Source organism: Saccoglossus kowalevskii, chromosome 12 (assembly GCF_978046115.1).
Source record: "Saccoglossus kowalevskii chromosome 12, keSacKowa6.1, whole genome shotgun sequence".
NCBI classification, from domain to species: domain Eukaryota; kingdom Metazoa; phylum Hemichordata; class Enteropneusta; family Harrimaniidae; genus Saccoglossus; species Saccoglossus kowalevskii.
Genome location: NC_140652.1, coordinates 28,032,224 through 28,047,583, shown reverse-complemented (window position 1 = coordinate 28,047,583; position 15,360 = coordinate 28,032,224). Strand labels below are relative to the sequence as shown.

Sequence of the window (15,360 nt, the reverse complement as noted above, 5' to 3'; positions counted from 1 at the left end):
ACCCCCTTTACAGTATATGAAAAGCATTTTAGATTTGGTTCTTGTGAGAATTGAATAGTTTCTTACGTGAGTACCCAAATTCGGGCACTTACGGGTACTGAAGCAATAGTTGTATGCATACAAATATTGACAATGTAACTACTATATTAAAATGTTTTAGCAAAACTTGTTCTATTGCACGTGTTCTATTGAGAGGAAACTGAGATTATCTGTAGCACTGTGCACTAGCACACTGAAGGTCAACTCTGTTGTCATTCTGAATTATTCCATGGAAGGTAATGATTATTCAAATTCCAGTCTTGTTTTCTTTACATAATTCCTACAATAAACAATAGTAGCATCTTTGTTGATTTTAGACTTACAGAAGCCCCCTCCTACACCACGGTTACTGAAAAAGAGTAACCGTGCCTACACCAAAACACTAAACAGTGGTCCACAATGCGCAAATAAACGACATACGACGTTAGATTCTTGCGCTGTTTTGCTAACAAAATAAAAATATCGATATCTGCTCACCATTACAAACTGTTACATATGGACTATTAATTAATATTTCCGACAAAGACACCATAAGTCTCAATAGTGTGTACTAGTATGATAAGTTCGTGTTTGTAGTTCAGAATCTGCGCCCTCAACGGTGTACTTGCACAACCCTGCCAGGATTCAATTGTTTATTTATTAGGCTATTCAGCAAGTAAGTCAAATACTTTAGTTATCTCCTTGTTCGAGCCCGCTGTCATCGTTGTCGCCCTGCATATATTACCTCTATGGCTCGTTGCCAATTAAAATTGATTGATTTGCCAGGAAGGTATGCACGCAAGGGTGTATGGGAAATTAGCTATTGACCGCAAGCAGCCGAGTACATAGGCCGCGTTTCCGATTTCACTACGCATGCGCCGGATCACATGGTTGGTGTTTTGCCGGTTTATGTTACTGCTGTTTCCAGTGAACTTGGCAATTTCAAGGTAAGTTTTCCAACATCTGGGCATTGGGTAATGTTATGTCTCTGATCAAGTTTCTTATATTTCGTATATAGCAAATAAATTGCGAAAACAATGGCATGTTTTCCTCTCCCTGCGACCTTTTTTGTGCATAGTTTCGAATGTTTCCAAACATGATCTATCGTGTACGGGTTACATACGAACTTTCTGGATTTTTAGGTCATGTCGTTTCAGCGTTCCAACATGACAGTGTCACAAAGGGCTGTCACTCTATACCATTCATGTTTTTCGGAGCAGTGGCACTGCGTTGCTAAGCCGCGAGATATGTTCTGAAAGATGAGATGACGATTGAACCGGTCAGTGTTTACGCATGTGACGTACATGAATTATAACCAGTCTGGCTCGTAGTAGGTTAACATTTCATTTGCTAGCACGTCTTTCTTAAATTAATTTCAGTCCTCGATTGGTTCGTGTTTTGTAGTTCTTGTGTTGACATTTTCCCCGGTCGATAGTAATACTGCTGATATAAACGTGACTGTTGACCGAAGTTTGCATCTTAAAATTTCCGTGTGTGTGTTTCGCTTGTGGAAGTTTATTCTGTCAGAGTTCCTGTACCAGGCATGACTGTGATCCAGCGAATGAGCCGATTGTCTATTAATTGTTTATTTGTGACACACACCAACATTCCAATAATTGTTTTAATACCGATGACGAGTTCACGGCAAAGGTCACGTGCCCTTTCGTCTTGTGATGTTGCACGACTTGATGACCCTTCACAATCTGTGGGTGTGTCGGTAGGCAGGTTGACATGGGCAAAGTACATGTTATTGTTAATTTGAATATAAAAATAAGACTAATAAATACACTAACAAGATGATACATAACCTTAATTTTATTATTCAATATTTTTATTTTCAATTTTAAGACTAATTAGCTAACAGTAACATTTTCCAAAAAGAATGATTTGATTTTTTACTTTAGACCAAATAAAACAATTACCTGTTTCCGGCAACAGGTAGGTCAGTACATGTAGGCAGGGTTTTTTGTTTTGTTTATTTTCTCAAATTTAGCTGTATTGTTTTATTTATTTTATATTCAGCCTTATTTTAATATGATCTCATGTTTATAAATATACTGTATTACTGTCTCTTTTTAACTGTCTGGTTGACATGTTGTTAGCACATCACAGCTGTTGAATCTGTACCAGCGAATGTGCTGATATCTAAAGTGTGAAGCTGATGATGTTAGATTCATACCCCAACATACACAAACAATGGTAGTCAAGATGCTTGCCTTGACCTGCACTGCCATGCAATTGTGTCCCTTCTAATTTTCAAGCCTTTTCAGAAGATGCCCCTATGGCACAGTGTGAGACTGTTTATCAGTTTAAAGAGGTAGTTACATATTAGATGATCTATTTGAATATTATGTCACACCTGGCCGAGGTGCTGCTTGGTTACTGGAGTTCAGTCTAGACCAGTGAATCACACTTGCCTAGGTGCTGCTTGGTTACTGGAGTTCAGTGGAGACCAGTGAAGTTAGCCATGTGAGTTGATTCCAATTGAAGCGATAAATTGTCATTGAATTATTAGGATGATCGATACATCATCTGCAGTGTTTTGATCAGGCATGTTATATCTGTACCAGAATTTATATTATTGTTTTTTACTCTACTGCGACAAATTTTAACAAAGTACGAAAATGAAAATTCAATGAGGTCATTGTTTACTAATTAAATGTGAGGTTATACGTGTATGCAGAGGTCGATATGACCTTGTAACCATTGCCAGAACTGAGCAAAATAGTGACAATTATTGGAAATTTTCGCTGTGATAACAACTGACTTCTTCAACATACCGGTACTTCTTAATCGGTTCATGTTTGAATACCCCAAGATACGCCATGCCGATACCCCATGTAATATTTCTAATACTTTTACATGTACAGCATGTTGTAACTTATGGTGATATCAGATAATGTGACAGATGTATAATAATACGACAGTCACATTTCACGTACTGTCACTCACTGGTTTTGTTTAAATTATGTGTATAGGCAGTCATTTTGATTTACATTCCAATTTTTTTGGGGATTACAATGAAGTTTAACTAATGGGTATCTGGTTAATGTCAAGTTAATCAAACGTTTTTCTGACATGTGAGTTGTTGCTGATGTTCATTTCATTTTTGGTTTGAATAAAACTAGACTTCAGCAAAGTTTAATTGCCAAATACAAAATCTATGATGTCATTGACAATAACCTTTTTTGAAAAATGTGACAATTTTGAGTTTATGAAATCACAACATTATGGCATTGTGTTCATTAGGTCTAGAATAGAATGCGTCAATATGTTATGTTTACTGTAAAATACTTTATTTTAGCTGGAATTTATTTTTGCTGAAAATAGCTTTTGGGTGTTTTGTATGGAATTTATTTTCATTGATTTTTGATGCATTGAATATAACATATAGGAAAAAAATATATATTCACTAGATTTTATTTGCATTGAATCATCCCTTTAGCAAAAATTTTTTCCAAGCAGAAATAAAGTATTTTACGGTAGTATAAGGACAACCTGCCTGTAGTGACCACCATTGCGCTGTCCCAATGCAGGCTACCAGTACATTTTTTTTGTATACTCTGGTTTATCACTATGATGTGGTCACTATATTTAGGTTTGACTGCAGTGTGTTGTTTTACGCAAGTTTTACAAGTTTGACTGCAGTTTCCTGAGTAGTTGCTATCCACAAGTTTGACCGGGTCAGTTCCTACAATTTGACTGGTCAGTGGACCTTCTAATTATATGTGAACCATCTACTAGTAATTTACACATGTTGCACACATCGCATGGATTTTTTACCAAACTTCATGCACAGCTTTAGTGCTTTATTTATTTTTTAATCTGACATTGATGTTTTGGCATCTCGTTTTATATTGTTGGATTTATCAATTATAGTTATTCTTTGTAATACACATTGTAACATGTTGGTGTACATGTGTCAGTAAGATGCATGTGAATAAATCTGCATAGTTTATTGAGACAATTATGTCAATGTCACACATATGCTGACAAGGTCGCGCAAGTTACACCTTTTCGTAGTGATCCAAACCCAACACACACGTGACAAAACGATGTATTTTTTCACTTCCCTGACAATCTTTTGTCGATACCAATCAAATTGCAGGAACATCAGATAGTGACAGCCATCAAAGAATAACCATTCACAGCAGAGTTTATTTGTTGACATAATGTGTGATAAGGTGCTGGCTAATTTCTGCCCAATGATTGACGATATTACCATGACCACTAAAATGAGTATTCATTGCAACTCATTGCAAGTAGCGTGAACTTTGCGAATTTGCAGTTTTGGTTTTGCCAACGAGTCATACACTATTCTGTCAGGTCTTAGTGGGGTCTGATGCCATTCGGCCGGCGAGGGGGCCAGTCACTCCCACATGTCAGGCCATGTCACTACAGTGATGGTTTATCAAAATAAACATTTACTGTCTATTTTGTGATCTGATAATTTGATTCCATTTGTGTGGATGAAAATCGCTGAGAAGCACAAATCTTGGCTCTCACAAAATTAACTTCAGTTTACTGTGAGTATTCAAGAAATATTCAGTAAATTCATTAGATTTGATGGTACAGAGATATTCACTAGGTTTCAAATGCTCTGGTTCGCAAATTAAAACAGTACATTATTTTTTCAAATTTGCATATATTTAATTAACCTAGTGCAATTTACATATCAGCAAAAAATAAAAGTGATTTTATTTTGAGGCACAATGATAAAATTGTAGTTTCACTTTCTCTGTGGTAAACTGGCTTTATTGAATAATAAGAGTAGTAAAAAATACATCCACGTCTCCATCCCATTAATTTTTGTGACATTTGATTTATGTAAAAAAAAAAAAAAACCTCTCTTTTCCACTTTTGTGTTTCTGCTGATGAGTGTACAATGTATGTTGTGAGATATTCATTTCAACAGTAGGAATTTTACCTGAAATTCTGTAAAACGCGTCTTTTTCGCGAGCTTGTCTTTTTAGCAAGAGAACTGAATCGCTAATTCAAGATGTCGCTAATGACTTTATTATAAATTCAAAATGGACTAGGCTTAGGGATTTGTATACAGTAACCGGAACATAAAAATCTGGGGCGCTTCCTAATTACACTTGACAGTTTTCAGTTTTTATGGAGGGATAACTGTGCATTTGTTTTGGCATGTGACAGACAAGTATTGTGAAAACAGGAAATCAACAATGACAAGAGAGATTCGCTAAATCAACATTTCTCTATTACTTCATTTTACCACAATTTGCTAAAACTGAATGTCGCTTTTTCAACATGTTTTACAGTAATTATCTGAAGGTACCTTCGAAGCTAACCCCTATATTCCCGAGTGTATTTTTGTCTTGACAGTGGATCTAGACTGTAACTTGTCAGTCATAGATGTCCTTACTCTTTAATGATCAGCTTGTGAAATGCATATTCTGCCATGAAAATGTTAAATGATGTACATAAAGGGTTATTAAGATTCAGACAGGCAGTACTGTCTCGGTTTAATACCATGCTGCATCAAGGACATGCAAGATGAGGATATGCAACTGAGATATCTACATGTACATATGCATCTATGTGATATGTGATAAAAATCTCATTCCCTTGTGCACATCAATCGCTGCATAGCATCACTGAACACAAGGGATGTTTGGAGAATTTGTGTAAGCTGAAATGAGGTTATTGTATTCAAAAACACGTGAAATTTGTCTCACAGCCTCCCTCATGCTCACCATTTCCTTCACAGCCTCACTCATGCTCACCAGTTCTTTCAAAGCCTCACTAATGCTCACCAGTAAGTTCTATCACAGCCTCACTCATGCTCATCAGTTCTTTTACAGCCTCACTCATTGGCATTGATCTTTCTTAAAAAAAGTACAATATACACTTAAATCCACTGATTTTGTGATCATTTCACTCACAGGATTTCAAATCATGATCTTCATTGCATATCAGACAGGTTATTTTATACATCCTTGGCTGCTAATGTTCTATACAAACAACCTTTGACAGGAGCATAATATTTTGTCCTAGTCATTTGACTTTGTAATGAACTATGCTGCTTGTGTTTTGAGCCATGTAAAATTGAATCCTGTTATCAGAAATAACCTTGTCCATGTATAACCTTGAGAACACATGGGGTATTGTGTGAGAGCAAAGTTCTCTGTTTTGTTATGATAAATGGAACATAAACAGTCCAAAGTTCCAGTCCTTGAGAGATAGACTAAAAGTTCATCAATGAATGTACCAGTAAATCTAATGGATTGATTATGAGATACTGTAAAATGACTAATATTCTCTGGGTTTAAATTTCACTGATTTACAATTTCAGGCATATTCAGTGGGTTTTAAATTCACGGTTTCGTCATTTAGATAATGTGTTCTATGCTAAATTTCACATATTCACTGTGTTTTAATTTAGCGCATTTTTCCAGTCAGCGAAATAAGCTAAATTAAAACCTAGTGAATAATTACCCCCTTTACAGTACATCTATCACTATGTACATGTAATTTAGTATCCAAAGTTCATCTGTCTGCCAATCAAAAAAACCAAATGTTCCTTATAATTTCTTACCTATGCAGACCAATAAATTTTTGTTGAATTAATTGCCTGAATGGCCTGATACCCTTCAAATACATTCTTCACAATTTCAGTCAGTCCAATACATTCTTTTTAATTTTGGCCTTGGAGTTTGGTACTTTCAACGGCTAAAGTTCAACCCCTCTTGCACAATGTAAAATACTTTATTTTTACTTGGAATTATTTTCGCTGAAGAAATGATTCAGTAAAAAAATTCAGCAAATATACCCTTTTTTTTCCCATTCAACTCGCCAAAAATCCATATAAATTCCATATATAAAACACCCAACATCTATTAAAATGGGACAATGCAACAGAGGGGGTGTGGGTTCTATAAGAGCATCTACGCTTATGAGAAATAGTTTTCGGTTCTCAGTTGTTCGAAAAGAATTGGTGCAACTTCTATTAGGGATGCGGCTTCTAATACAGATTTTACAATACTGGTAAATATACATGTAAAATATACAGACAATAGTGGTAAAGGTAAACGCAGCTGATACTATTCTTTTTATAGATTTACTGACAGTAATAGATCACCTTTAGAATACTGGTAGTTGAGTTCATTATATGTATCTGTCTATGATAGTATCTGTTCTGTAAGAAGTGCATCGTTAGTCACTATAGCCAGGCTGCTGTTACACATGTACATTATTGTTTCCTTTTTATGTTATCCACAAATTTAATCTTCAATAAAGATTCAAAGTTGTTTGGAAAAAAACGTATATGTACCAGACAAATTGAGATTGACAGCACCACAATATATAAGTATCCAGTACTTGATTTGTTTATAATTGCCAGATCACATAGCTACATTGTACACTTATTGGATATACTTTGTAGTGATTCAAGCCTGCTAGCCACCTGTTTGCTGTTAAATTATAAACTAGATTACTGCTCAATTGGGGGTTAAGTTAGGCGTCTGTCATACTGTGTAGTTTCTGTGTCCATGGCTGCTCGCTTAGCAGTAATTTCAGGTTGGATCATATCGATAGTCTCCAAAAGTGCTTTATGGGAATGGCTTTGCAATGGATTACCCTATTTAAATGATATAGGGCTGATTAAATCTGTCAGCCAGCCAGACTGTCAATCAAATGAGGTTGAAGTTTCCAATGAGTCTGATGCAACATGTGGAAAAGGAGCGAACATGCGGATAAAAAAAAAAAACATTGATTCCATACAAGTACAAAGCGACATTCGTAAAAGGTACACGTTTGCCCAAGCTAAAATGGTAAACAAGTGTCTCCATGGTGATGAGTATGAGGAATGAAAAAAAAGAAAAAAAAATGAAGACGCGCATTCATCACATGGTACTGTAATTATAGTTACCGTAAAATCTGTATTAGAAGCCGCATCCCTAATAGAAGTCGCACCCATTCTTTTTAAACAATTGGGAACCAAAAAATCATCATTTCTCATATGTGTAGATGCTCTAATAGAAGCCGCACCCCCTCTATTGGATTGTACCATTTTAATAGAAGCCGCGGTTTCTAATACAGATTTTACAGTATGTGCAGGTTAAGCATAGTCTGGGGGTGAGGTTCACCAAGTATAACTATCCAGTACTATTTACTTAGGGAATAAATGACGTCAACTCATTGCTCATAGTTGTCTGTTGTACATCACCACTATCAGAATTAGATGTCATGGTTTTACTTATACATGTATCACACAATTATGTTAAGCTTCAAATTTACAAAATTAATTTGGTGGTGATTTGGAACAACAATAATACATGTAAACCCCACACAATGTCATATTAACTTCAAGGAAGGGTCCAGATGGAATGATGTGTTCAGCTTTTCCTTGCACGTTATCTTGCCATAGACCATTTTCCTCATCCAATGTGGGGGATTTTTTATTATTTAAATAACAGGGCTCAGACAGGGATGTGCAATAATGGGAGAGACACAGATTAGACCATTATTAGAGAGAAAATTCCTGTCTGAGCTTTGTTATCACGTAATACTGGGCAGTGTGATGTTTGTGTTGACAAACTATGATTTACCCAGAACCCATTGCACTCATCCTGTGTCACGCATGAATGAAATTATTGATCTGATTGTGATATTGATATGCACTACTGGTAATTACCAACTTTGATTCCTTAAAGTCCTTAGTTGCATTATTATCATCACAAAAATTGCCAACTTAAAATTTGGTAATGCCTTTTGTTTACTAATAATAGGCATTGATTTGTACAAGAGTTAATATGGTACCCTTATTTTTCCCCATGTGTGATATGATGACCACCACACTTTGTTGTCTTGATAATACCATATTCGTTTTATTAAAAGTGTGAATAACATATCACTTATTTCAATCATAGAAACACCTTTGTAATTTACATCACCATATGCGCTACTACATGTAGCAATAGATAAAATATCTTTGTACAATGGCAGCCAGCCATGTTTGAAATTTACTTATTAATGTCGTTATTGTGTAAAGTCATAATATTTGTCACAGCTATGAAAGCAATTGTATTATTATGTACAATATTATTTTGCATGTTCATGTACCTTGGTGATGTTCTTGATTACTTCAATTGTTCATTAGTGTAAATGTACGTGTTGCTAACGCTTTTTAGTCCCCGTTCGGACGCAGTCCGAAAACGGGGACTTATGTTTTGCCCTGTGTGCGTCCGTGCGTCCGTGCGTCCGTGCGTCCGTGATCACCTGTATCTTGAACATGCATGGACCGATTAAGTTCAAACTTCACTCATACATCACACCTTATATGGGACATATGCACATGCATTTTTTTCATGATCCGATTAACGATAGCCGAATAGCGACCATTTTAAGGCCGAAAATGCATCAAAATCGCACATTTTCACCATTCCGGACCCGGATCTCAGTTATGCATGGACGGATTTTGTTCAAATTTGGTACATACATTAAACATAATAGGACCTTGATGCACGTCATTTTTTTTTTTGGATCGGGTTCGAAATGGCCGACTGGCGGCCATTTTGTTTTAAAGAATTCAGTTCTGGATCCGTATCCGAGACATGTCTGGATTGATCAAGTTCAAACTTCACACACACAAGGTACATCATATCACAAATATGTATGTGCATTTGTTTCATGATCTCATTAACGATAGCCAAATAGCGGCCATTTTAAGGCCGAAAATGCATCAAAATCGCACATTTTCACCATTCTGGACCCGGATCTCAGTTATGCATGGACGGATTTTGTTCAAATTTGGTACATACATTAAACATAATAGGACCTTGATGCACGTCATTTTTTTTTTTGGATCGGGTTCGAAATGGCCGACTGGCGGCCATTTTGTTTTAAAGAATTCAGTTCTGGATCCGTATCTGAGACATGCTTGGATTGATCGAGTTCAAACTTCACACACACAAGGTACATCATGTCACAAATATGTATGTGCATTTGTTTCATGATCTCATTAACGATAGCCAAATGGCGGTCGCTTTAAGGCCGAAAATGCATTGAAATCGCACATTTTCACCATTCCGGACCCGGATCTCAGTTATGCATGGACGGATTTCATTCAAATTTGGTACATACATTAAACATAATAGGACCTTGATGCACGTCATTTTTTTTTCGGATCAAGTTCGAAATAGCCGACTGGCGGCCATTTTGTTTTAAAGAATTCAGTTCTGGATCCGTATCCGAGACATGTCTGGATTGATCAAGTTCAAACTTCACACACACAAGGTACATCATGTCACAAATATGTATGTGCATTTGTTTCATGATCTCATTAACGATAGCCAAATGGGGGCCGCTTTAAGGCCGAAAATGCATTGAAATCGCACATTTTCACCATTCCGGACCCGTATCTCAGTTATGCATGGATGGATTTTGTTCAAATTTGGTACATACATTAAACATAATAGGACCTTGATGCACGTCTTTTTTTTTTTTCGGATCAAATTCGAAATGGCCGACTGGCGGCCATTTTGTTAAAGAATTCAGTTCTGGATTGATCAAGTTCAAACTTCACACACACATGGTACATCATGTCACAAATAGATATGTGCATTTGTTTCATGATCTGCTTAACAATAGCGGAATGATGGCCATTTTAAGGCCGAAAATGCATCAAAATCACATATTTTCACAATTCCAGAACCGGATCTCAGTCATGCATGGATGGATTTTGTTCAGATTTAGCACAATGTGTTGTACATATGCAGGTGCATTTCGGTCATGATCTGCTTTGAATGTATATGTCACTCAAATATGAACGGAACGGGGACGTGTCATTGACAATGACTTGTCATTGCATGTTGTTCTGAAGCAAACCAACTGGTACGTGCGTCCATTGCAAAGAGCTCGTTCAGAGTCCATGCGTCTCTTTAACCTTTTACACCACTAAGACTGACCCTGACCTAAATTTAATTTGAATTAAATATTCATTATTGATTTTCATGGTAGTTACATTTTATCCATGTCTGAATATAAATAATTCAGTTTGAAGTGGGACATGAATACATTCATCTTTGTCAAAAAGGAAGAAATGATAGCATATAAATGCACAGAAATTATTTCACAGTAACCACAGTAAAAATTTGAAAACAAAATTAAAAACTGCACGAGAAAAAAGTCTAGCTTCATAATTGTGAGTATCGTAGAAACCAAATATTTGCTTACCCTAAGATCTTCTGATGGAGCCCTTACCATTTTAGAAAGCAACCTAATGTTGTTGTTTTTTAGGGTACAGTCACCCTGCATTTAGATCTTTGGACTTTGTAACCATACCATATTTGACCAATTTAAAGCGAGCAGTGACCTCGCTGCGAAAAAGCATGATTTTTAAGGGGTCAGGTATTCCTCTCAAATAGTTGACATTTTTTGTTCTCCATGTGCTAGGGTTGGAGGAACGATACATATTTCAAGAAACATGAATTTCCACAGCACACATTAACCACTTTTACAATGTATACATGTAACAAACACAACAATATGCAAATTTAATTATAATACATGTATAATTACATTGTGTATATATGTACCATCAGAATTTTGATGTAAATATGATTAGGGTTCAAGGAAGAAGATTTCTACAGTCATATCTTTCCACCACCCCCACCCACTCCTCATATATTAGGAATGTGCCTGTAGCCTTTAAAGGGGAGCCTTCCAAGCCCAGGGATTGCACCAAAGAATCATGGGACACTCTAGTGTATGTTGTTTACAATGTTAATCTATCTTTTGTTATCCATTGTAATTTTAATCTAGAAAGTAAATTTGTTGTGAGATTAGGCTTAACTGGAGGTGCCCTTTTATCAAACTTGCATGCATACATTTTGTAATTAATAAGCTTAAAAACTTTTTCTGTTCTCAAAAAAATTGGTAGGTAAGGTTACCATGGTTACATAAACATGAAGGAGTATACATGCTGCATAATGTTTACCTTTGATGAAAAGAACAGTTTCACATAATCCATGTCATACAGATGACCCCAAAATTTCTATGCAAATCAACTGGTCATTCCACCAAAGTTGCATTTTCTTATTTTCATGTACTTTGTTCCATGTAGTGAATGACTAGCACTTAGTTATATTAAGGATATATATTCTGAAAATAATTTTTGCACATGATTATATTCTCACAGTAATACACAAATCATTATTAGTTTATTAATTATGAATTTAAATATTAAAAAAAATCCCTGCTTACCAATCCAATATTTTATTTTGACTATTACTGGAAATTTGTTTTATTTGACTAGAACCAGGTGAATATTGATTACATCAATTTATCATCTCTATTTCATTTCAGTTGATTGTCTCACAACAGTGAGTTTTACACTGTCTTCCTTGTCGCTGGACTTTGACTGCCTGCTACCAAGATGGCAGAAGCACATGCTGCTGTTGCTTTTCAGTTTACTGTCACCCACGAAGGGATTGATGTCAATGTTAACCATGAAGCTTTGAAAGCTGTCTTTGAAAGTAGTAAAAGATCATGGAAGAAGAGGTGGGCTCGATTCAGGGTAAGTCTTTGCTGTTATGTCTTCCCTTTGGTGTTTCTTTTTTGGTGGTTTCACAGTAAGACCTCTATTATTACAACTCAACATCTCTCTGAACTAATATCTTGGTTCCTTTGGTGTTTCTTTTTTGGTGGTTTCACAGTAAGACCTCTTATTATTAAATCGCAACACCTCTCTGAACTAATATTTTGGTTCCTTTGGTGTTTCTTTTTTGGTCGTTTCACAGTAAGACCTCTATTATTAATTAAAACTCAACATCTCTCTGAACTAGTATCTCAATCCCTTTGGTGTTTCTTTTTTGGTGGTTACACAGTAAGACCTCTATTATTAAAACTCAACACCTCTCTGAACTAATATCTTGGTTCCTTTGGTGTTTCTTTTTTAATGGTTTCACTGTAAAATTTCTATTTTTAAAACTGAACACCTCTCTGAACTAATATCTCAATCCCTTTGGTGTTCTTTTTTCGGTGGTTTCACAGTATGAGCTCCATAAATGTACACATCTCATGGAAGCCATAGCAAACACGGAGCTGAACAATGACTGACTCATTAAAGTGAAAATATTTATTGTTTTGCATTATTTGCCAGCATAAATACAATGTACTTACATATATATGTCTATTTTTGTTTAAGAATCACTTTGTGACAACTACATATCCAGCCAGCCCAGCAAGTTGGCTAGCTGTTGTTACTGTTATTATTGCATGTTTGTTAGCCAAAATTGATCCATCTCTCGGCATAGTTGACGTCATAAAGTACCATTTACCTGAGTAAGTAATACCACTTTTATTTGGGACCCTAAGAACCTTAAAGTGCCTGTGAAATGGCTGTTATTTTCACGCCTAAAATTATTAATTGATACATAAATATTATTAATTTTATGTTTCTAAGCATGAATTATTTTTTTTAAGTGAAAAAATGTGTTTTAAACTCAGTCTACGGCAACTTTATTTTTGTGTATTTTAAAACGAGGCTCCTCATTAGCTTTTCATTTGCATACAGAAATTCCCCTTGTGACGTCAGAAGGGGAAGTTGCATGGCAGCTTGCATTGCCGATACGTGTAAATAAGGCAAATTTCTTGTGCAGTTTTCTCGTCTTTGACTATATTGTCACTTATGTACTTGTTCGTCGAGGAAGAATGGACCATAATGAACACATAGTATCAATTTTTGTTGCATGGGGTTGAGTTAGATGCGAAATATGTCCGTTCTGGTGTAGCTGGTCACCGGGATCGTCACCGACACCGGCGCACGTTTGTATACTGTTGCTGGACAAAATAGAATTTGACGTCGGAATTATCTCGTTATTTAGCAGGTTACTAGGCATGTCACTACACTGTTTTATTTCATTGATCGTCTGAGTAAAACTTTCAAAATCAAAATAAAAGAGAACATATTTTGACATTCTAAACATTAGACTATAGTGATCACTATAAAATAATTAAAAAAACGACAAATCACAGTTACTAAATAAATGACAGCCGCGTGGAAATAAATTGACATTTTGTTGAAATAGGTGAACGCGTCGGGTCACGGCGAGGGCAAGTGCGTTAAAAGCGGCGTTTAATTGGATAACAAAAATAATCGAGATCGACACACATACAGATAAATTCAGAGTGGATTCGGGTTAGCTTGATCCATGGCGTGATTGTCATAATTATAACATCGTATTAAAACTTTATTTGGTGGAAACGCATTGACCAAGCCCGGATTCTTATTTCATAAATTATTACGCAGATCAAGCTGCAAGCATGGAGGTAAAAAAGAACAGAGGTGTGAATTTGACATTCAACACCAATCACCAAACAATTCAGAAACTTTTAGCCTTCGAAAATGAAAACAGTTAGCAGTGTGTAAGGGCTGTGTAATTTCCTGTTTGTCCGACGCTTCGTTTTCGTGTCACTGTCAAAATTATTGCTACCTTTTACTTAACAGGGACTAAATGGTCTCTATAAAACGATAATCAGGATTGCAAAAAATTCAACTGATTTGAAACACTTGTCGGACGTCTCTCTCTCTTCTGAAATCCACCTCGGTGATCATGGGCTGGTCCGGAATCTATTTCTTTCACAAGTGTTGCGCCAGGTTCACGTTGTTGGCGTTTATCTTTAAACCTAGTCGTTTTTTTTTTTTATGGACGAGGAAAGTTGAATGAATCTAAGGTTAAGTGATGTCGCACCTTCGGATCGATTAGAAACGTGTGAATACATACACTATGGCTATATGTTTCACAACTGCCCACAACACAACATCTAAAAACTCTCTCTCAAATAAAAATAAAATAGACAAAAAAAAAGAAAGAAAAAACGCCGACCGAAAAATGTATATCATTTAAAAGTATACTGAACGACCAGTGTTATTATGGCTCAGGGTGATGACTTCCTCTCACATTTTGTCATTTGGTGGCGCACTTTCGGCGAGAGTCGGAAATTCCAGAAACAGTCGATGATAGGTGGGCGTGGCTACAACAGGAGAAATATCCCAAATTTACTTGGATACGAGTAATCATTTTCAGCAAAAAATCAATAACTACCCTTTTCAGTGGGACACAGATCTAAAATGGGAAACGTGAGGGTGGGCATAGCACAGGCACTTTAATTAGTATCTTTTATGACTTGGAAATAACAGGAGTATTTTTTTTTTTTTTTGAGAAGTAAAATTTCAACTAGTTGGTCATGTTTTTGCAATCAAATGACAGCCTTTCACTCTTTACATGCGATATGAACTAAATATTTTGTTCATGGATGTGGATTCCGTGAGCTGTTAATCAGTGGGAAAAATCATTAACATTCACAATAGAGTTCAAA

General features: G+C 36.0%; 1 protein-coding gene across 1 annotated transcript in view; it reads left to right on the top strand.

The window, feature by feature from the left end:
• Positions 1–888: 888 nt before the first annotated feature.
• The window catches only part of LOC100373220 (carnitine O-palmitoyltransferase 1, liver isoform), a 44,599-nt gene continuing 30,127 nt past the window's right edge, over positions 889–15,360 (top strand). The window contains exons 1-3 of the mRNA XM_085506548.1: positions 889–965; positions 12,346–12,556; positions 13,187–13,323. Of these exons, the coding sequence (XP_085362674.1) occupies positions 12,416–12,556; positions 13,187–13,323 (278 nt within the window). The 5' untranslated portion in view covers positions 889–965; positions 12,346–12,415. The remainder of the gene's footprint in view (positions 966–12,345; positions 12,557–13,186; positions 13,324–15,360) is intronic.